Source organism: Chrysemys picta, chromosome 10 (genome assembly GCF_011386835.1).
Source record: "Chrysemys picta bellii isolate R12L10 chromosome 10, ASM1138683v2, whole genome shotgun sequence".
NCBI lineage: Eukaryota > Metazoa > Chordata > Testudines > Emydidae > Chrysemys > Chrysemys picta.
The window spans coordinates 42,357,289-42,380,112 of record NC_088800.1 but is presented as its reverse complement, the minus strand read 5'-3'; the positions used below and the strand labels follow the sequence as shown (position 1 = coordinate 42,380,112).

The following is a 22,824-nucleotide window of genomic DNA, read 5'->3' as shown; positions in this document are numbered from 1 at the left end:
ATCCGGCCCACGGGCCATAGTTTGCCCACCCCATTAGTGCATCTGGCTTCGAATCAGTGCAGACTGGGACAGTGCAAGGAGGGACGAGACCCCACACAGCCACACACACTGCAGAGGGGTAGCAGTATGAGCCAAAGTCAGATAGTTGTTAATGGGAAAAGGTTAAAGACATCTGGACTTCCCGTGCTGATCGGCAGTTAACAAGTCTGGTACCAGTCCTGCCACAGAACCGCCAAGGTACGCGCGTGGGGACACTGCACGATTAGAAAAAGGAACTGAACAGAACAAGTAAAGCGTTACCTTGTTTCAACCTGCAACTGAGTGGGTGCTCTGACCCGAGAGCCTGTTGCGCTGGTCTGGCTAGAAGCTTCTAGCTGCTGCAAAAGGAAGTGGTTAGAGGAAACAGAACACCCAATGATGAGACACTAGCCTTTTCCTGTAACTCTCTGCCCTGGATTATTTATTATAATAATTTGCTGCATCCAGGCTTTTCTCCAGAAACAGCAAATAAACTAGTGCATCGGGGCAGCACTAGAGGCCATCTGGGCTCAATAAAGTTCCCCTGGGGGACATCAGGTTTAGCTGGCTGGTTTAGCTGAGTTATGGCTGCTGTGTTTCCTTGGAGCAGCCGGCATGTGTTTGTGAACCTGACTCATTATCTATTGCCTCCCCCTTCATCCCCCTGTGAGTCTGTACACCTGGGGGCAAACTCAGGTAGGGATCTGTGTAGCCCATTTGCTACAAGGGGTGATGATGGATCCCACTCACCAGCTTCAGGGATCTGATGTGCAGCCATTACATCTTCTCTTTCCTCTTTCCTTGGTCTTGTCGAGCGCTCTCTCCTCGCACATTGTCTGGGGCACCTGTAGATGCTACTGTAACACACAATGAATGTTGGCTTCTGCCCCAAGGAACTGGCCCAAACCCCTGAGCCACTGGACACTTGCTGCATTCACCAGCTTCATCAGCGGCTTCCAAAGAAGCAGTGAGCCCCCAGTTTACCAGTTCCAGCTCAGCTCCCAACTCCATTTAACTCACAGCACTTGCATTTGTTTATAGTGAAATTAAGGATACGGTTATTTAACAAAGCCCAGAGATTCACGTAATAGCATGTAGATGTGCTGGCAACAAATGGATGGTTACATCCAACATAAAATCATAACACCCATCCTAGAGCCTGGACTTGCTTAACAAGTTACCTTCTTGGCTGATAAGATAGTTCTCACCCAAAAATCCTTCTCACAGCACTGTACAGCCAAGCTGGCTGGGACCCTCCTTTCAGAAGATACACACACTGGCAGCTTGGCTTCTAGGTGAAGGATCTCCCTTCCTCCCCAAGCTATGCCAGTCCCTTCCTTTGATGTCAATCATAAGCAAGCAAGCCCCTGCTGATTGTTTTTTTCATGTAGCTTTTCTCTCTTGAACATTTTGCAATCTTTTGCCTGGCACTTGGCTCTGTCTGCAAATGGGCACAGAGCGCGAGGCAGACAACACACAGCTAGCCAGACAGGGAGCTAGGCATCCCTTGCCTCACACCAGGGGCTCTTGATGCCACCAAAGAGACCCATGACCAGGTCTCCTGAGCCCCACCATAGGGTCTTAGTCATGCCCTGGGAGCTCTAGCTGGATCTCAGCCCTGCAAAAGGGACACCTGATGTCACCCCAGGGGAACTTGATTAGACCCAGATGGCCTCCAGTGCTGCCCTTGACACCCTAGTTTATTTGCTGTGTCTGGGTGAAAAAACCTGGGTGCAGCTGAATGGTTAATAAATAATCTGGGGGAAGTAGTTACAGGCAAAGGCTAATCTAGTTATTGGATGATGCTCTGGTTGCTCTACTTCCTGGTGCAGTAGCTAGATGTGTCTTGCCAGATCAGAGCTATGGGCTCTCCCGTCACACCACCCACCCAGTTGCCTTCGTAGCGCTTGAAACAAGATAATGCTTTATTTTCTGTTCCTTTCTCTAACTGCGTAGTGTCACCACACATGTACCATGGTGGTTTGTGACAAAGTTGGTACAAGACTTGTTAACTGCAGATCAGCGCAGCAAGTCCAGATAAGAGCATACACATAAGAGCAGCCATACCGGGCCAGCCCACAGTCCATCTTGCCTGACATCCCGGCTCCGACTGTTGGGATTTTCCAGTGTATACCTGGGGTGTCCAGTCTACCCCAATAAAGTTCAGGAGTCAACACTTTAACTGAAAGTACCTTTATTAGTCCAAAGGTTGATCAGCACTTGTTCAGTGTAAAACTGATATAAGTGGGATCAGAATCAGACACAGAGGTTAGCAAGGGCTTTGGGCTCTTTCATAATGATAAGTATAAATGTCTGACTGTTATAATACAAACCCTCTAGGAAACATCCCCACTTACATGCTTGGAAAATGTGCCTAAGTTAGATATGGGTGGATCTGAAAGGGACAAACACATAGAAGGGCAACAGCAAGAATTAGGGAGAAACAGCCCTTCCTCCAGTCCATTAAGGTGGAAAAATGGGAGTAGACATGTCCAAGCCATAGAGTACAGTAGCTAGAAGACCACAAGAAAAATGACACTGAACAAACTGCAAGGCATCTACTGCCGAACCTCTGCCTGGATGGTAAAAATACAGTGGCTCAATTTATCTCATTTCCTTCGGAGCTAAGGTCCAAATTTAGGGTGGGGTTTTCAAAAAGCACCTAAGTGACCAAAATCAGCGAGATTTGTGCTCCTAAATTACATAGGTGCTTTTGAAAATTCCACCCAAGACAATTAAATCATGGTAATCAGCCTCTCTGAACTCTAAAACCAGAGATTCACCCTACACAAGAGGTAGTATATCAACAAGCTATTTAATGCTCTGAAGTGTGTAGTCTATGTTAATAAAAATTAGGGTTTACCAAGCTTAACGCACACATACAGTCTCAGTGAAAGACGTATTCCCAGAATAAATAAATACAATGTAAGTCCGGAAAGGGTGAGAAGAAAAGATAAGAATATTGAGGGTGTGATAAGATTTACGAAACAGAGGTCCGGTTTTAATCTCTGCTGCAATCTTCAGTGCTAGTTATCTCCACCAGAGGGAGCCGAAGTACAATAAATAATAGTTACCAGCACTCTGGGTTAGCCTGAGTTATTTTTGAAGGTTTGATAGTGAAAGTGAGGGGCTCCCCATATTCAGTTTGTGTACGTATATAATTTTAACACCCTCCTTTTACTAAATACAGGAGAGACAAATTCTGTCCTCAGTTACACACATACACCCCAGTGGAGACTGGTGAGCCACACTAGTGCCATAGGGCAAAATTTGGCCCATTGTATTTAGCAGCAACTCTCCCTTACTGAAAGGAGAATCACTGATGGTGAACTATCCCCTTGACAGGGCATAAGAACGGCCATACTGGGTCAGACCAATGGTCCATCTAGCTCAGTATCCTGTCTTCTGACAGTGGCCAATGCCAGATACTACAAAGGGAATGAACAGAACAGGTAATCATCAAGTGATCTATCCTGTTGTCCAGTCCCAGCATCTGGCAATCAGCAGTTAAGAGACACCCAGAACATGGGGTGGCATCCCTGACCAACTTGGCCAATAGCCATTGATGGACCTATCCTCCAGAATCGTATCTAATTCTTTCTTGAACCCAGTTATACTTTTAGCTTTCACAACATCCCCTGGCAATGAGCTATACAGGTTGATTGTGCATGGTGTGAAGTACTTCCTTATGTTTGAAACCTGCTGCTTATTAATTTTATTGCATTACCCCCTGCTTCTTGTGCTATGTGAAGGGATAAACAACACTTCCTTATTCACCTTCTCCACACCATTCATGATTTTGTAGCCATCTATCATATCCCCCTTAGTCGCCTCTTTTCCAATCTGAACAGTCCCAGTGTTTTTACTCTCGCCTCATATGAAAGCTGTTCCATGTCCTTAATCATTTTTGTTGCCTTTCTCTTTACTTTTTCTAATATATCATTTTTTGAGTATTCAAGGTGTGGGCGTACCATGGATTTATATAGTGGCATTATGATAGTTACTGTCTTATTATTTATCCCTTTCCTAGTGGCTCCTAACTTTGTTAGCTTCTTTGACTGCCCCTGCACATTGAGTGGACGTTTTAAGAGAAATGTCCACAGTGACTCCAAGATCTCTTTCTTGAGTGGTTACAGCTAATTTAGACCTCGCTCCCATCATTTTGTATGTCCAGTTGGGATTACGTTTTCCAATGTGCATTACTTTGCATTTATCAACAATGAATTTCATCTGCCATTTTGTTGCCCAGTCACCCAGTTATGTGAGATCCCTTTGTAACTCTTCGCAGTCTGCTTTGGACTTAACTATCTTGAGTAATTTTTTGTATCATCTGCAAATTTTGCCATCTCACTATTTACTCCTTTTTCCAGATCATAGGGGACACCACTATTTACCTCTCTCCATTCTGAAAACTGACCATTTATTTCTACCCTTTGTTTCTTATCTTTTAACCAGTTACTGATCCATGAGAGGACCTTCCCTCTTATCCCATGACTCCTTACTTTGCTTAAGAGCCTTTGGTGAGGGACCTTGTCAAAGACTTTCTGAAAGTCCAAGTACACTATATCCACTGGATCACCCTTGTCCACACATTTGTTGACCCCCTTCAAGAATTCTAATATAGTGATGAGGCACGATTTCCCTCTACAAAAGCCATATTGACTCTTCCCCAACAAATAATGTTAATCTATGTGTCGCTAATTCTGTTCTTTTACTAAAGTTTCAACCAATTTGTCCGGTACTGAAGTCAGGCTTCCTGGCCTGTATTTGCCAGAATCGCCTCTGGAGCCATTTTTAAAAATTGGCATCACGTTAGCTATCCTCCAGTCATCTGGTACAGAAGCTGATTTAAATGATAGTAACTTATTACTGTTTAATTTATCTATTTGTTCCAAAACCTCCTGTACTGACACCTCAATCTGGGACAGTTCCTCAGATGTATCACCTAAAAAGAATGGCTCTGGTGTAGGAATCTCCTTCATCCTCTATAGACCAATGCAACAAATTCATTTAACTTCTCTGCAATGGCCTTGTCTTCCTTGAATGCTCCTTTAGCATCTCAATCATCCAGCGACTCCACTGATTGTTTGGCAGGCTTTCTGCTTCTGGTGTACTTAAAAAAAAATTGCTGTTAGTTTCTGAGGCTTTTGCTAGTTGCTCTTCAAATTCTTCTTTGGACTGCCTAATTATACTTTTACATTACTTTTACTAACACCTGCTTTACTAACAGTCAGAATCACCCTGGGGAGTATTTTGCATGTAGCCATGTGAGAATAAAATCTCTGCTCAAGAAGTCATATTGAAATCAAAGTCTGTTACCCGAAAAATTGCAAACATCTTGCAATTATTTGATGAAAGCTTATATGTAATTTTAATATGAAATAAATTTTAAGTAGTTGAAGCTGTTTACAGCAAATGTAACCAGTTGTTAAAATATAATGAGTATCCAAAAAATTATAAGGCACACCCAGTTGTAGTCAATATAATAAGTTAGCCTGGGCCAAAAATAATACAAAGAAATTCAACTCAGAATTCAGTCCTCCAGTCACTGAACTAAAAAAAACCTGTAAGTACCATGACAGCGCTATTTAAAGTAACCATCAACCAACACAAAGAGAGAGAACAAGGATATATACAATGCTAAAGATGGGATGTTATTAAACGGACATACGTATATTTAGCAATGTTTTAGCAAAGCCAAGTTATGTTTTTGATACAAACAATTTAAATGTCATTTATAGTTTTCTTTTCAATTTATTTTTCACATCACAGAAAATGTCCATCTCATTTTTAATCCAATATACCGAGTAGCCTGAAGTGCCAGGAATGAAGTCATGTAGTTCCCCAAGGTATTTCTTCATCTCACTAGAAGAGACATAACCTACAAAGTGAAAATGTATATATATATATATAAACACCACAGAAACTACAGCACTCGGGCCAGTCTTTTTTACTGGACTTTCTGGAGTGTGGAATGAATATCCACAAAATATTGTTGATATGGGGTGGGGGAGAATCACAGACAAAGTATCACAAACACAGAAATCCCTGGTACTTTATTACTATTTTCAGTGAGATTACATCAAATATTATATAATATATTTCAGAGAAGAACACTTTGTTGGGAAATACATGAAGCTCCTGAAGCTCTGCCATCATTTCCCCAGGGAAAGCAAGCACAGGATTGCAAATGTTATCAAATCATTAATAGTATGCGCACAAGTTAAAGAAAGGCTTTTTCACTGGTGCAAATTGGAGAGAAAGAATCTTTATACTGGGAGTGATGTCCTTGGACAATCCTTCTCTCTACCCCATCGGGTGCACACTGAATGGTTCCTATGCATTAATGTAGTCTTGTTTGAAGAGTACTATGTTAATGCAAGCTAGGAATCTTTTAGTTTGCATCTGCAGCGTTCACACAGGAGTGCTACAGTGCAGCACTGGTATGCACTGCTATTCGTACCCCCATAGGCCAAACTGTTGGGCAATGTAGACATAGGCTTAGTATAGTGTGGGAATGAACTTGTCTACTAGGATAGAAATTCATTTCTGTGCAGAAAAGACAGGACCAAGCCTATGTATCACTTTAGTCCTGCTTAAGCCTTCAAAATAGAATTTAAGTTGCCCATAGGGTTGGCCCTCTGCACAGGGGTGAATTTCACAGTAGGTGAATTATACTGAAAATAATTAATACATGAAAAATATTGTAATAGAACCCCATACTGCACTTACCAGATTCAGGAATCTCTGATAATGATCAACTAAGAAAAGGGGCAGCCATAACACATCCTCTAGAAGGATACCTAGATAATGTGAACTTTTTCTTATCATCAGCATCTAATGACAAACCCTAAAGTGCTCATGAAACTAGATGGATATCAGAAGCACAGGTGAGCTCCCAAAGGGTAAAAAAAATGGCAAATACAGCTCCTATTTTTAGTAGGGGAAAAGGTGGATCCAGGGAGTAACTAGACCAGGGGTCAGCAACCTTTAGGAAGTGGTGTGCCAAGTCTCCATTAATTTAAGGTTTTGCGTGCCAGTAAAAGGTTTCGCATGCCAGACCGGCAGCGCGGACGGCAGATGGAATACCAGACCGGCAGCGGGCTGAGCGGGGCCAGCGGCAGGGCAACAAACTACTGCCACTAAAAATCAGCCCACGTGCCGCCTTTGGTACACTTGCCGCAGGTTGCCGACCTCTGTACTAGACAGTCATTTTAACTTTGATGCAACATCTGATAAACTGCTAGAAATGTTAATACAGCATCACTTTGGATACTTGCAAACACCTAGAGAAATTAAAGTGATAAATAGGGGACAACCTGGATTCATCAAAAACAAATATCAAATCAATTTCAGTGAAAACTATACCCTTTGTTGAACCCAACTGTTAGAAAGTTCACATGGTGAGAAGGACATCTCACTAGGAATAGATGCGGAATTGCATGAAGATTGATTGTATAGAATTTGCACAGAAAAGACACACTGCATGATTTTCTGTCTGCATTATAAAGAAATCAAGCATGAACAGGGCATAGAATAGGCCAATCTTTATCAGGATCACCCATAACATTGTTTGCATTTGTTCCATTTGGCAGAAAGTTCACCTATATTAATCTTTACCTGTCACCATATTGTTCACTGGATAATCCTGAAGTGGACAGTATTTCAGTTTCCCTCCCACTGGTGTTTTTGATACTCTTTTTTCTTTACCGCTGTAGAGAAAAAAAAGTGTTATTTTTGCTTCTTTCGTTTACTTTTTAAAGCTTGCTTTCAGGAATGGCTGTGTTACTGGATTCGGCTATTCATGGGAATTTCAAATTTTCCCTTCCCTGCCAATCTATAGTCAAGGCTAAGGGCCTAAATTCCACAAGCAAGAGCCCCTCATTTCTGAAGAAGTCCAGTGTGGCAAGATGGAAATTCTGCAGCAACCTCTGCTAAATTCACAAATGAAGGTTTTTATTGAATTAAATATGGAAATAAATAATACAATGGGTACAGAATCCATTGTCTTATTTATTTTGATATCACGTTCATTTTATTTCAATCTGGCCTTCCATCTTCAATTTTCATTGCATTGCAGATTTTTGTATTGAACATATAACCACAGTGCAGAAGTTGACAGGAGAGGAAGTTGAAGGTTTTGACAAGTAGGCAGGGCACAGTTGGGAACAAGTGGAATACAGTTTGGGATCCTGAGATAAATACATTAGCTGGATGTTCCTGCTAAAATGATCAACAGCAAAATAATTATGGTTGAGATTTACACTGTAATCATTAGGATTCAGAGTTATCGATCAATTGATATGTTATACCAGGTGTGGCCAAACTGCGGCTGGCGAGCCACATGCGGCTCTTTTACAGCTAAAGTGCGGCTCGCGGAGCCCCCCATGCCTCCCCATTCTCCACCTACCAGACTGGGAGGAGGAGTTCAGGGCTTCTACTTTGCAGCGGGGTGGTGGGGCTAGGGGCTTCAGCCCCACAGGAGGTGCCTGCCGTGGCTCAGGGCTTCAGCCCGGCTCTTGCTGAAGCCCTGAGCACCAGCAGGCACCTCCCACAGGGTGGAAGCCCCACCACTCTGCCACAGGGCACAAGCCCCAAGCAGGTGCACCCGGCTCTCGAACTTCTGAAGATTATCGTATGCGGCTCGGAAGATCAGTAAATTCGGCCACCCTTGTGTTATACGCTCATGTGCCTAAACAGCAGGACCTAAGCAATCCTAACATGGAAATAAAGAAAATACCTTCCATCCAGGTCTTTTTTGCCCTTTATTCTTTGCTCATCCTCTTTTATGCTAGTCTTTATTTCAACTGGTGTTAATTCATCAAGCTGTGGATGTCAACATACATTTTGATTAAAATTGTGCATACAGCCCCTTCTGACTTGATAAGGAAGCAAAGGAAAGTTCCTCTGATAACTATCATTTTCCATTTTCTGACATTCCACGATAGGCACTATCAAATGCAAATTTTACACATGCATGCACACACACACAAAACAAACTTTAAAAATCGCACAAACACCAAAATTGAAGTGGAAACAAAACAGTCTAACCTTGCCCTGCAGAGTGGACTGGGGTTCACCTCAAGGGGGAAATAATCACACAGCTGTGTGATTCCTTTACTGTAACTGCCATCTACAGCCCTTACTTCCTATCTAGAATTTACTTTGGGACTGTTATCAAGTCCAGACCCATTTATCTCAGCTGCGGACACAGGACAGTGAAAGGTCCTTCAGCTGGGCTAAGCTTTTACTACTTAGGATTTTAACACTAAAATCAAACTTTGCAATATAAGGCAGCTTGTGTTGATCATGTTGTCCAGAAATCTTAGCCTCTGGCAGGAGGAGATTCTTGCATAGCAGTAATTTGCCTGGGGAGCAAGAGATCTGAACCCAAATTTTTGGCATAGTAGTACAAAGGACTACCATTAAGCTACCCAACCCAGCCAGCAGTAACCAGAGAAAGCACAAAAGCTTTGTAACCTGCTTCTGTGGGTTGAGTGCTTTATATCATTGTTGGCTTTTCTCAATCCATTTCATTATTTTTAAGAATATGGACATTGTTTTGTGGTGATAGTAGTGAATCCCTCTGCAACTCCATTTCCTGCAAGTTCTGAATGATTGCTTCCTGGACACCATGCAGTAGAAGGGGGATACACAGTAGGCCAAAGGCAGTAATAGACATCTTGATTATCACAATTCAATCCAAAAAAAGCCAAAAACATTTGATCCACTGTTTAATTTGAAGCCCTGGAATGAAATCCTGCCTCCACTGAAGTCAGGCAAAGTTTTGCCATTGATTTCAATGGGACAGGATTTCACCCCAATGTGCCTTTAGTACAACCTTACCTGTTCCATCAGGGAATCATTCATCTGCTCCCATATAAAACTACCAAGTTTTCTTCTAATTTCTGTAGTGAATAAAAATAAATTAATGTCAAAAGTATTACACAGTGGTATCTGTCCAGCAAAAATCAGTCAGCTAGCAGAGATGATCTTTAACCAAGTGTGAAACAAAACTGTAATGACCACTGATTGGTACCTAGGTCAGGATCTCTAGCAGTGGTTACACAGACTCCTTTGTCTCCGCACAGTAAACAGCAAAACAGGCCTCCCACTCCTGGCTAGACATGCAGTGACTCTGCCCCATGCCAATGCAATCTGTCCCCGCCTTTGGATCAGTCCACCTTGTCCATGCTCTCTGAGGCTGGTGTGCGGTATGAGCTCAAAATAATGGGTCCTGTCGCATGGGCTCAGCTTTTCTGTCAGGTCCAGGCTGAGCACTTATAAGAGTCCCCTTTTACAAGCTGGCTCCCCTCCAAACAGCTCCCTGTCTCCCATAGCTCAGGGTTCCTGCTCTCTGCTTCTTCCTGTTTCCTATCTGAATCTTCCCAGGTTGGTCCCCCATCTGCTCATTCACTCAAACCCTCCCGGGGGGTCCCTCTTTTTTTTCTTTTTCATGGCATAGCAAACTTGACTGGCTAGTCCATAGCCATCACCAACTATAATTCCTAAATACCTAGGGATTTATATTCTCCCCTTAATTGATTAGATAACTTCTACATATGGAGGCATCCTTTCTTATTACCATAAGGCTTGATATCGAGTCTGAAAAAACGACTGCCGCTGCTGGGTGCACACTCCAGATCCAATTTAACACTAGCATTATCGCCACCAGCTCAGCTGTCATGACAGCTACACAATCGGATATTCTTTTAGACATATTAATTCCTAATTTTGATACATAATATGCCGTCCCTATTCTTCCTGTTTTTAATCTTTTGGACTCCCAAGGGTCAGAGTTAATTCTGTGTCCTTGTTTTGGAGTGGCACTCTGCTCTGCCTGCCAGGTTTGTGAAGAGTAGCAGGGAGGAGAGAAAAAGGGGGGGGGGGGGTTGGAATGGCATCCCCCCCCCCCAACCAATCAGGTTTGTGGAGTGTAGCAGGCGAGAGGAGAGAGAAATGGGGAGAAAGGAAGGGAAGAGCTTTTTGCCCAGCCCCACATCAACTGTCAAGATACCGGAAACTGCAGGATCCCAAACTCATAGGTGACTCCAATCCACTCATCTGCTAGGAAACAAACGGCCAAACATATTAGCAAAGCAATACCTGTGTAATGGCACATGTCCTGACTGGGGGCAGCTCATGGAGCAGCAGCATTTGTGAGTGAGATGGGCATGATTTCACTCACACTGCCAACCTAGACCTGCACCTAGTAGAGGGGTAAGCACCACGAGCAGCAGTAGATTCAGATCAACCTGCACTGCAGAACTGTGGATGCCTCCAGTCCTGGGACACTCCCTATGCCCCTTCTCCCCCAGTACACCCAGACTGAGGTCACTGTAATTTGACCACGTATGTTAAACATCACCAACAGTCTCGGTTTTAAAACAATGATTAAACTGTATGCTAAATGCTCTATATTTTTCCTAACCTTCTTGTACACAGGCAGGGGGAAGGATGAAGTGACCCAAAGCCACTGTCTGTTTCATTTCAGAGCTGGCACTTGCATTTGCAGAGAGATAACAAGAATGAAAAATTGTAGCTTTACCCTCTATATAATCTAGGCTCTGGTGTATTCTAGAAGAAAGAAAAAAAACAGAAAAAGCTTTTATAAAAAAGAAATGTGAAAAAAACAAATCATAATTATTTGAATGATCAATTTAACCCTAGAGTGTACCAAGGCTGGACACAGTGACTAATGAGTTTAAAGGGATTGTAAACTCTTTAGTGCAGAGACTGTCTTTTTATTCTGTTTGTGTATGGTGCCTAGCACAATGGTATCCTAGTCTGCAACTGGGGTTGCTATGCACTATGATAAGTCAAATAATAAATAAAAATGAGAATACTGTCATGCAATTGACCTACTTTAAATTGTTTCAATTGTTGTAAATATTAATATTTCAAAAGTTAATATAAAGCTGTCACAAAAAATAGAGAGCGGGATGGCCAACCTGAGAGAAAGAACCAATGTACATTGCCAAAGAGCCACGGTAATACGTCAGCAGCCCCCCATTAGGCCCGCTCCCAGCGCCTCCCACCCACCAGCAGCCCCACCGATCAGCGCCTTCCCCTCTCCCCCCACACCTCCCAATCACCTGTTTTGTGGCATGCAGGAGGCTCTGGGGGAGGAGCGAGGGCCCGGCAGGCTCAGGGGAGGGGGCGGGAAGGGGTGGAGTGGGGGCAGGGCCTGTGGCAGAGCCAGGGGTTGAGCAATGAGCCCCCCCCAGGCACATTGGAAAGTTGTCGGGAGTCGGTGCCTATACAAGGAGCCGCATATTAACTTCTGAAGAGCCCCATGTGACTCTGGAGCCACAGGTTGGCCACCCCGATATAGAGCATGTTTTACATCCAAAATCATTAATTAAATATATAGTGCATGGAAACTGATATTACAGATACATTTTTATTTTGAAACAAATTATATGAAAAGCATTTTCTCTTTCACTATCTGTCAAGTCCTGACTTCAGGGTTGTGCATTTTTCCTGACAGTTGATGCAAGCGGAATTACATATAACTATGCCAGACAGGTAATAATTGGCATAGTTCTGTCAGAGGGTTGCAGTGTTATCAGCTGTTGTGGGGAAAACAAATCCTTAGCTCATAACTTGACTGGTAAATGCCTGCAAAGGTGTAGGGATAGTTATGAAATGACAGAATTAAAGTTAGCTTGAGTTTGGTAAAGAAAATAATATATTTGCTTTATGGTGTGTGGCTAGTAAGGAAAAGGCCCCAACCAGCAAGAAAAAAAAGGCCACATCAGCCTCACCAACCCACTGAAGCAAGGAGGCAGAGCCCACAGATCAGGTACATATGTATTTTATATACTAAATGGCATGGCTTTGCAAACGGTTAAAGAAATGGTTCAAGTCCTTTGAATAGAAGTGAATATCTTTACATTGTTTCAAAGCCACAAAGTATTGACAAAAACCTGCACTTAATGTTTGGTGACCTGTTGGCCAGCACCATGCTCCAAAGCCTTCTGTGGCAGTAGTAGTATCATCATAGTACACAATGGGGTATTGCTTCAGAACTGAAGCCAGTGATGTCATAAAAACTAAGCAGAAAAGGGAAAGTTTTTAGGTAATAACATGTTGAATTCCCGTTATCCTGATTAATAGGAGAATGTGGTGCATATGGCTAAAGTTAACAGAACATTGACAATTCCCTGTGTGTGTCATCTGTAAAATGTATTTAGCTGACATTTAATCTATACCAGCGGTCCACGGCTCGCCCGCATGCGGCCCAATTAGCAGACAGCTGTGGCCCAGCTGTGTGCTAAAATAAATTCAAAATGTGCTGCTCTGGTCTGGCAAGGGGTGGGGCTGGCTGAGGGGGAGACAGTGTCTGGCAGCCTGCAGGAGCACTCCTGCCAGCAGGGGGCGGGCAATTGCCGCAGGGGGGCAGGGTGCAGGAGTGGGGGGTCTCTGGGCAGGTTTGTGGGGCTGGGTAGAGCACACTGGAACTAGGGGTTTGCAGGGGTGCTGCAGCACCCCCAGGTTTTAGATGGGGCTCTGCTCCTGGCCCCATACCTCGGGATCCTGGCTGCCGGCCAACACCGGTTGCTCTGCTCCTGGCCGGGGGTCCCGAATGCTTAGCCCCACTTGGCAGGGTCCCTGGGTCCAGGTTGCAGGGTCCAGCTGCTGGCCGCACATGATGGGTCCCAGGGTCCAGCTGCCGTGCCCAGGGTTGCGCTCCTGGCCCCGTTCTGTGGAAGAGTCTCTGGGTGGGGGGCACTGGGCATAGGGGACTGTAGGGAGTTTTTGGATGAGTGGCACTGTGGTTCTCAACCTGCAGGCCATAATGATAAATATATTGAGAACCACTGATCTATACAAATATTCACTTCATGATTGAGGATCTTTTACAGTCTTTTCTTCATTTTAAGCTTTGCAGCTCTCCTTTAAAAAAAACCCACTGTCAAGCCCTCTTTTGTTTTATGTATTTCTTTTCCTTTGTTTGTAATAACTTGGCAGACTGAAAGTAAAATTTCTTTCCCTAGCAATTTGACTGTTTTCCATTTGGAAAGTATTGATTTTTTTCTCCCACCTTGCTTATAAAGACTGAATTTTCAATGTCTCTTGTTTTGATTACGTTCTTATACCTCAGTGAAGAAGTCAGCAACATTCTGGGATTTGAGGTTGCTAGCTAACTGCTACAAAACCAGCTGGGAGAGCATAACAGCAGAAAAGATTTCATTTAACTGTAGAATTAACGCTGGTTTGGAAAACTAAACTACTTTTCTTTTTTGCATTTAAGTTTTTATTAACAAAGGCCAGGTCTACACACACATTTTGTATCAGCATAACTATTTTGATTAGGGGGGTGATATATATTTTTAAACCAAAATAGCAATACAAGTACAACCCCTACTATGAATGCAGTTATACTGATATATAGGTGCCTTCCACTGGTATAGCTCTTTCCCCCTTACCTTACAGGAATAAGCTATGCAGTATAAGCACCTTTAAGTTGTGTCACCACCTTTGTCTTTTGATAGGCTTGTCTGAGCTCCTTAACTTTCACACAGCACTGATATGAGTCCCTATTGTGGCCTCTCTTCATCATGCCCTTGGAGATTTTTTCAAATGTTTTGGCATTTCGTCTTTTGGAACGTAGTTCTGCTAGCACGGAATCCTCTCCCCATATAGCGATCAGATCCAGTACCTCCCGTACGGTCCATGCTGGTGCTCTTTTTTGATTCTTGGACTGCATGGTTACATGTGCTGATGAGCTCTGCGTGGTCACCTGTGCTCTCCACGCTGGGCAAACAGGAAATGAAATTCAAAAGTTCGCGGGGCTTTTCCTGTCTACCTGGCCAGTGCATCCGAGTTCAGATTGCTGTCCAGAGTGGTCACAATGGTGCACTGTGGGATAGCTCCCAGAGGCCAATACTGTCAAATTGCGGCCACACTAACCCTAATTCGAAACGGCAATGTGGATTTCGGCGCTACTCCCCTGTTCGGGGAGGAGTACAGAAATCGATTTGAAGAGCCCTTTATTTCGAAGTAAAGGGTTTCGTTGTGTGGACGGGTGCAGGGTTAATTCGATTTAACGCTGCTAAATTCGAACTAAACTCATAGTGTAGACCAGGCCTTTGTATCAGCATAACTATTTTATTAGGGGAGTGATATATATTTTTAAATCAAAATAGCAATACAAGTAAACCCCTACTATGAATGCAGTTATACTGATGTATAGGTGCCTTCTACTGGTATAGCTTTTTCCCCTTACCTTACAGATAAGAACACAGCCAAACAGCTACAAGAGTCAAACCTACAAAGTGTACCTCTGTGTATCAGGGTGTGAAGCATCACTGCTGAACAGGTAATCAGCACCATGATGAGTTGAAATCACTCCTCCTTCAGCCACTGCAGAAAAATGGGCACATTGAGCGCATATGGCACTCTTGGTTTAGGATTATTACCTCCAGTATGTTCAGAGCACCTTTCTATTTGAGGTCAGTGTCTCCAGTCCTAAGGAACAAAATATGAACTTCTGCTTTTTACCTGACAGTTCACCCCTAGTCACAGATTTTTAGATTTGAAGGCCAGAGGGATCGTTATTATCATCTAGTCTGACCTCCTGCGTAACACAGGCCAGAGAACTTCACCCAGTTATTCCTGCATCAATCCTACTCAGCCTAATGCAATCCTACTACAATTTATCTTCTCTATTGTTCGGCCATTTGAAATGTTTAGAAAATCCCCAAAATGCAGTATTTTGAGTTCTCAAACTATTTAAAAAATGTATTTGGAGACCTCCAAGGCCTAAGGACCAAGGTATATTTTCCTAACCCATCACTTTCTTATTCTGTGGCATATAAAAGAGTTCATTCAGTTCTTGGGAACTTATATACATTGTAACTGTCCTGATCAATCATTCTCCCTTGACAACAATCTTGCATTCATTCCCTATTCTACTTCCCCAATGGCTCACACTGGAACTCACAAGAGTAAAAGAGCCCCTGCCAAGTGAAGTTTACAATAAGGCTGTTTCTGGTGTACTTGGAGAGCAGGAGTTTGGTTCACAGTCTGAATGAGCCCTCCTCAGGGCAGAAATGGAAGGCACAAGGAAAGGTGACATGCAGACACATTTCCGCCTCCCTCTTTTAGAGCTGGCCAGCAACCTGCTCTAACTTTGGGCTTGTCCACACAAACACTTAGATCCAGGGCTTTGGAGCTGTGCTCCGGCTTCGCTCCAGCTCCAGGCAAAAACCTGCAGCTCCACTGCTCCGGAGCTGCTCCATGCTCCAGCTCCGGGCTCCGCTCCAAAGTCCTGCTTTGATCACAGCAAGAACTAGCCTGCCACACACTAAGTGTCCATGTGGACTCCGCTGCTGTGCACTAAAAGTTCCATATTGCACTTTGACCTACCCCACTTTGAAACAAGAGATTAAAATCTATGAATTAAGGCCAGAAGGGACCATTGTTTGCTCTCTTGTATAACACAGGCCGCAGAACTTCCCCAAAATAATTCCTAGTTCACATCTTTTACAAAAACATCCAATTTTGATTTAAAAGTTGCCAGGTATGAAGAATTCACCATGACCCTTGGCACATTGTTCCAATGGTTAATTACCCTCACTGTTAAAAACATATGTCTTATTTCCAGTCTGAATTTGCCCAGCTTCAACTTCAGGCCACTAAATCACATTATAACTGTCAAGGCTGATTCCCCCCTCTGGCACTTCGAGTGCAGAAGGTGGGGGCCCACAAGGATTCTAAAAATTAACACTGGCCATTCCCGGCTTGTATTAAACTCCCAAGGTTACAGATTTTCTCTGACCTTGGACGGGTAGATTCTGCCACCACCCAAGTGCAAAAACCTCTTTGAAAACCCAGGAAGAACTTGGGAATTCCTCCCTGTGGGGTACCCTCAAGTCCTTTCACCCCCCCCCCCTCTGGGGAAGAATTGAAAAAGAAAACAAAGGAAATCAGCTATTGCCACCAGCTAATTAAACAACATGTGCACAAACCTCTTAGGATACAAAAATCCAATCCTGTTCTTAAAAAAGGTAAATTTTATTAAACAAAAAGAAAGAAAATACATCTGAAAACTTAGGCTATTGCTAGATTTAAAAGAGCAAATACAATAATTAAGCATCAAGAATGGTTTTCTTGAGGTCCAGCTTAAAGGTTACAAGCAAAACAAAAGCATTTGGGGTTAGCACAGAAGAGTTCATAGCCATAAAGAAATAAACAGGGATAAACCTAATCACGTCTTCCTAGACATTTCCTGATCTACTTACATATCTGGGGTTTCAAATGAGTAGTTTCTAGGTATGATCTGATTAATTTTCATACCTAGCCAAAGTTTTTACAGCATAGTTCCAGCCCTGTCTTTGCTCTCCGGGAGAACAACACAGACAGACAAAGGGAAAGTTTTTTCCTTATTTTAAAAAGTTCTAGCCTTCCCATTAGCTCTTTTGGTCAGGTGTCCACTCCTTTCCTTTTACCTATGGACTTTTTAACCCTTTAAGGTAAAGCAAGTAGAGAACAACTACTAACAGAGATTTTATAGCTCACTGACTGGGTGTTCATAAAAGGTAGCAAGCTCCTCCCCCCCCTTCATTTATCACAATAACTTTCTCAGCTAGATTAAATATTTAATAAATCAATCTTTTTAATATTTGTTCCCCGTGGAGGTACTTAGACTGTAATCAAGTTATGCCTTAGCTGTCTTTGTTAAGCTAAATTGATTGAGCTCCTTGAGTCTATCACTATAAGCCATGTATTCCAATCCTTTAATCGTTCTCTTGGCTCTTCTCTGAACCCTCTTCGATTTATCAATATCCTTCTTGAACTGTGGAATCCAGAACTGGACACAGTATTCCAGCAATGATTTCACAGTGCCAAATAAGAGGTAAAATAACCTCTGTACTACTGCAAATTCCCCAATTGATACATCCAGGGACTGCATTAGCCTTTTGGCCACAGCATCACACTGGAAATTCATGTTCAGCTGATTATCATTATCCATCACAACCTCCCAATCTTTTTCACAGTCACTTCTTCCCAAGATAGAATCCCCCATTCTGTAAGTAGGGCCTCCATTCTTTGTTCCTAGATGTGTATGTGCCAAATATTGCAATCCCATGCGGTATCTTTGGGGACCATTGTATTCAATTTATGAATTGTTTATGTATGATTGTGTTCTAGTCCATGGGGAAGGGTTACCACAGCTCATCCAGAAACTAAAAACACTGGAAGATGATTACCCTGTGAATTGTAAACAACTCCAGAGAAGCATCACCCCCAGGGGTGTTTACAAATACTGCTTCAAACTGTGTTTTCCAGAGATTTAAACAAAGAAGAGGCTTTTGGTATAAAAACCTGATCTGGCAAATGGACAGGACCTTCTGGCCCAGGAAGCGGGGGCCACCCTTGTGGGCTGGAAAGACTTTGACCTACTAGGGCCCCATAAGACTGATGGGTGATAAGCATGTACATTTATTATTTTATATGTTTTTTTCTGTAATGCTTTTACCTTAAGAATAAAGATGCTTGCTTAGAAAGAGCTGTGTGTTAATTGTAAATGCCGGCAATACACTCACTGTTCATTGCCCCCTGAGAGAAACCAACAAACAGATGCTGGCTGTTAGGCAGACCGACTTGCTGGGGATGTCACACTGTAAGGCAGCTGTGCAGCTTTAAAATCCCAATCAGAAAGGAGTGGGACAAGGGTCTCCAGCCAGAGCCAGGTAATGACTAGAGACCTGTCTGGTCACTCCTGGAATGGACTATGGGGATAGGGAGGAATACAGGCACAGTTACCCTGAAACTGTGACAGTATACATTTACATGGAGCTGTATTAAAATGCATATTGTTTGCCTGTGCCCAGCTTACCAAGTGATCCAGATTGCTCTATATCAGTGACCTGTCCTCTTCCTTATTCACCACTCCCTCACGTTGTTTCATTTGCAAACTTTATCAATGAGGATTTTGTGTTTTCTTCCTGGTCATTGATAAAAATGTTAAATAGCGTAGGGCCAAGAACAGATCCCCGCAGAACCCCACTAGAAACACACCGACTCAATGATGATTTCCTGTTTACCATTATATTTTGAGACCTATCATTTAGCTAGTTTTTAATCCAGTTAATCTGTGCCATGTTAATTTTATATCATTATAGTTTTTTAAATCAAATGTCATGTGTTACCAAGTCAAATGCTTTACTGAAGTCTAAGTATATACATCAACACCTTTTTCAACTAACCTTGTAATCTCATTAAAAATCAACTTCGTTTGATAGGTTCTATTTTTCATAAACATATGTTGATTGGTGTTAATTATGTTATTCTCTTTTCATTCTTTATTAAGTGAAGCCTGTATCAGTCGCTCCATTATATTGTCCGGGATCAATGTCAGATTGATAGACCTATAATTATCCCCAGGTCATCCCATTTACCCTTTTAAAATTGGCATATCAGCTGTCTTCCAGTCTTCTGGAACTTAAGTCTTTCAAGACTTATTGAAAATCAACATTAACAGTCCAGTGAGCTCCTCATCCAGCTCTGTTAAAAGTCTTGGATGCAAGTTAACTGGACCTGCTAATTTTAAAATGTCTAACCTTAGCTGTTATTTAACATCCTCCTCCAATACTAATGGAATGGAAAAAGAGCTATCATATGATATGACATCATCTTTTTTTCCCAGATACAGAACCAATATTTGTTGAATGCTTCTGCCTTTTCTGCATCATTATTGATAATTATACTATTTCCATCTACTATTGGACTAGTACCATTGTTTGGAGTCTTTTTGTTCCCAGTGCACTTAAAAAACTCTTTAATGACATTAACTGTCGGTCATAGAGTTCACCTGGTGTCCCTTTGCTTCCCTTATCAATTTTCTACAATTCCTAGCTTCTGATTTATAATTTTTACTGTCAACTTCCCCTTTCTTCCATTTGTTATATTTTATTTTTTTATATCTGTCTTCACTTCCCCTCTAAACCAGGTCTCTTTTTTAACCAGCTTGGCATTCTTCCTTGATTGTGGCCTTTTGGGCATCTAATAAAGTGTTCTTAAACAATTCCCAATTATTATTCATATTTTTCTGATTAAATTCTTCCTCACAGTTGATTTGGCTCATAACTGTTTTCAGCTTGTGAAATCGGCCCTTTTAAAAGCACCAAGTGTGTGTGTGTGTGTGTGTGTGTGTATTAGTGGTCTAGACTTTATTCTGTTTTCACATTATAAATGTGATCAAGTTATGATCATGTGTACTTAAGCACCCATTAATTTTTAGTTCTGCGATCTGTTCCATTTTATCTGTCAAGACAAGGTCTAATACAGAACTCTCCTGTGTTGGATGCAATACCTTGAGTTAGAATATTGCTATCTATAATATTTAGAAATGCCAAAGATGTTTTAGTACTGGCAGTATGTCATGTCTAGACTGGAAATAAGGTGTAAATTTTTAACAGTGAGAGTAATTAACCACTAGGACAATTTACCAAAGGCTGTGATAGATGTTTTTCTAAGAGAGGTGGCTCAAGGAATTATTTTGGGGAGGTTCTCTGGCCTGTGTTACACAGGAAGTTACAGTAGATGATGACAATGTCCCTTCTGGCCTTGGAGTCTATGAAGGTGTCAGTTAGACTGAAGTGATCCATGATCACAGTTGATTTTCCTACCCATTGTAGCAGGCTGTGCCAGGAGCCGGTCAGCCTGGTCCCCAATGAGCTCTGATGGTCTCAAAGCACTACCGTATAGCAATTCTGGGGTGCAGAAACTGGGGGCACAGGGACATGCAGCCGCTAGTGAGCACTATCACCAGCTGTGACGGTGCCCACAGTGCCATGCCTGCAGCTTGTGACAGCCCTTGTGAAGCAGCTCCAGGGGTGACGCTCCCCATCCGCTGCCCCATGCAGGGCATGGGCTGTCAGCTGGGATCCCTCGCCAGGGGCCGGCCTCAACATCCCTTTACCCCACCTGAGCCATGCGGAGGGAGCAGGCTGCCCTGGGGAAGGAAGGCGGCTCCCCCTGGGGCAGACCAGGCAGGGTCATTGTGCGGCGCCGCAGCAGCCTGGTGGGTGACCCCAGCCAGACACTCGTTGCTGCCCACTCAGCCCTGGCAACAGCCAGAGCTCAGGCGGGGGAGGGGAGGCTCCTCTGGCAGCAGGCACCTGCCCAGTGCCCCAGCTCTGAGACCCAATCACCCCAGAGCGCTTCCACCCGCACAGCCCCCGAGAGCAGGGTGGACTTCCCACCCCAGTCTGCGCCCCCCTCAGCAGGGCGTGCTACTGACTTCCCACAGGGCCTGCCTCCACCCTCAGCAGGGTGTGCCACTGCCCCCTCTCCAGCTGGGCCACTCAGGAACATGTGCCACTGCCTCCACCCACCTCACGCCCCCCTCAGCGTTGTGTGTCCAGGGCCGTCCCAACCTATACACAAAGTTCACACAGGGCATCAAGAAAGCTGCTGTGAGGCTGCAACCCCTGCCCCGCCTCTTCCCCAAGGCCCCGCCCCCACTCCATCCCTTCCCCAGAGCCCCCGCCCCTGCCCCACCCCCACTCCATCCCTTCCCCAAGGCCCCGCCCCTGCCCCGCCCCCACTCCATCCCTTCCCCAAAGCCCCCGCCCCAGCCCCAGCCCCGCCCCTACTCCATCCCTTCCCCAAGGCCCCGACCCCTGACCCGTCCCCGCTCCCCTGAGGACTGCAGCAGCGCCGGGCCTGCACGCACCGGCGGCGGGAAGTGCAGGGACCCGGCCCCGGCCCCGGCCCCAGCCGCGCCGCCGGTGAGCGGTTCCCTCCTGGGGGGGACTCCATAGGGCTCCAGAATAACTGGCCGCTCAGGCCCCCCCTCACCCCACAAATCGCGGAGCTCCCGGCTGACGCTCTGCGAGAACCAGGCGCTGCGGCCCTGGAACATCCCGACACCCGCGCCCAGGCAGCGCCTCAGAGCGAACTCCCGGCCCTCGGCTTGGCGGGCAGCGCGGGGACAGCGTGGAGGAGGAGCCTGGAGCACTGCCCCGCCCACCGCCTGTCTCCGGGCTGTAGGGGGCGGGGCCTGGAGCACTGCCCCGCCCACCGCTGTCTCCGGGCTGTAGGGGGCGGGGCCTGGCGCACTGCCCCGCCCATCGCCTGTCTCCGGACTGTAGGGGGAGGGGCCTGGAGCACTGCCCCGCCCACCGCCTGTCTCCGGGCTGTAGGGGGAGGGGCCTGGACAATTGCCCCGCCCACCACCTCTCCTGGGGCTGCGAGGGGGCAGGGGAGAGTCCATAATGCGCCTTGATCACAGCGCCCTTAAACAGATACCCTCACCCCTCGCATCATATTTATTGTATTTCTCTTTTGCAAACTTCTCTGTTTATTAACTGCAACACGTTATAGTCAAGAGATCAGTCGAACAAAGACAACAAACAACTTGGCTTTCTGGCAAAGTTATACAGCAAGAGCCTGTATGTATAAACTCAACTGGGAAAATGTAAATTATAAGTTTATTTAGGAATGCCCCCCTGGCGGAAACTCACAAGTCCAGCCAGGCCAGACTCAGTTCAGAAAAGAGAATACTAGTACACAGCTTTCAGATGAATTGCAGTAAGTGCTAAATATTTTTAACATTAACAAAAAAGTGAATATAAACTCTAGATTCTAACAAAAAAGCAATGTGTAAGGATGTGTCTGCGAAACCAGCATCCCCCTCATCGTTATGACTTTAATGAGCAACAACAATTAACCCGGAAAAAAAGCTGTCAGTAATATAAGTTTTCAACTTTGAATCTAAAAAACAATATAATACAAGTGTCCAGCACTTATAGTAAGGACTGCATTCTTCTCTCACACTGATGTAAATCAGAG

General features: G+C 44.2%; 1 protein-coding gene across 6 annotated transcripts in view; it reads right to left on the bottom strand.

The window, feature by feature from the left end:
* TERB2 (telomere repeat binding bouquet formation protein 2) overlaps positions 1-21,970 on the bottom strand; it is a 29,624-nt gene extending 7,654 nt beyond the window's left edge. For 3 of the 6 annotated variants that reach the window (XM_065558504.1, XM_024103977.3, XM_065558503.1), the window contains exons 1-7: positions 21,832-21,895; positions 15,306-15,387; positions 11,450-11,595; positions 9,865-9,926; positions 8,759-8,844; positions 7,639-7,730; positions 301-5,899 (exon numbers count right to left, since the gene is read on the bottom strand). In XM_065558504.1, coding sequence (XP_065414576.1) covers positions 5,754-5,899; positions 7,639-7,730; positions 8,759-8,844; positions 9,865-9,926; positions 11,450-11,595; positions 15,306-15,387; positions 21,832-21,895 — 678 coding nt within the window. In that variant the 3' untranslated portion in view covers positions 301-5,753. Of the gene's footprint in view, positions 1-300; positions 5,900-7,638; positions 7,731-8,758; positions 8,845-9,864; positions 9,927-11,449; positions 11,596-15,250; positions 15,493-21,831 lie in introns of all 6 variants that reach the window. The other 3 variants (XM_042851630.2, XM_042851629.2, XM_042851631.2) reach the window with 3 other exon arrangements.
* Between the last annotated feature and the right edge of the window lie 854 nt (positions 21,971-22,824).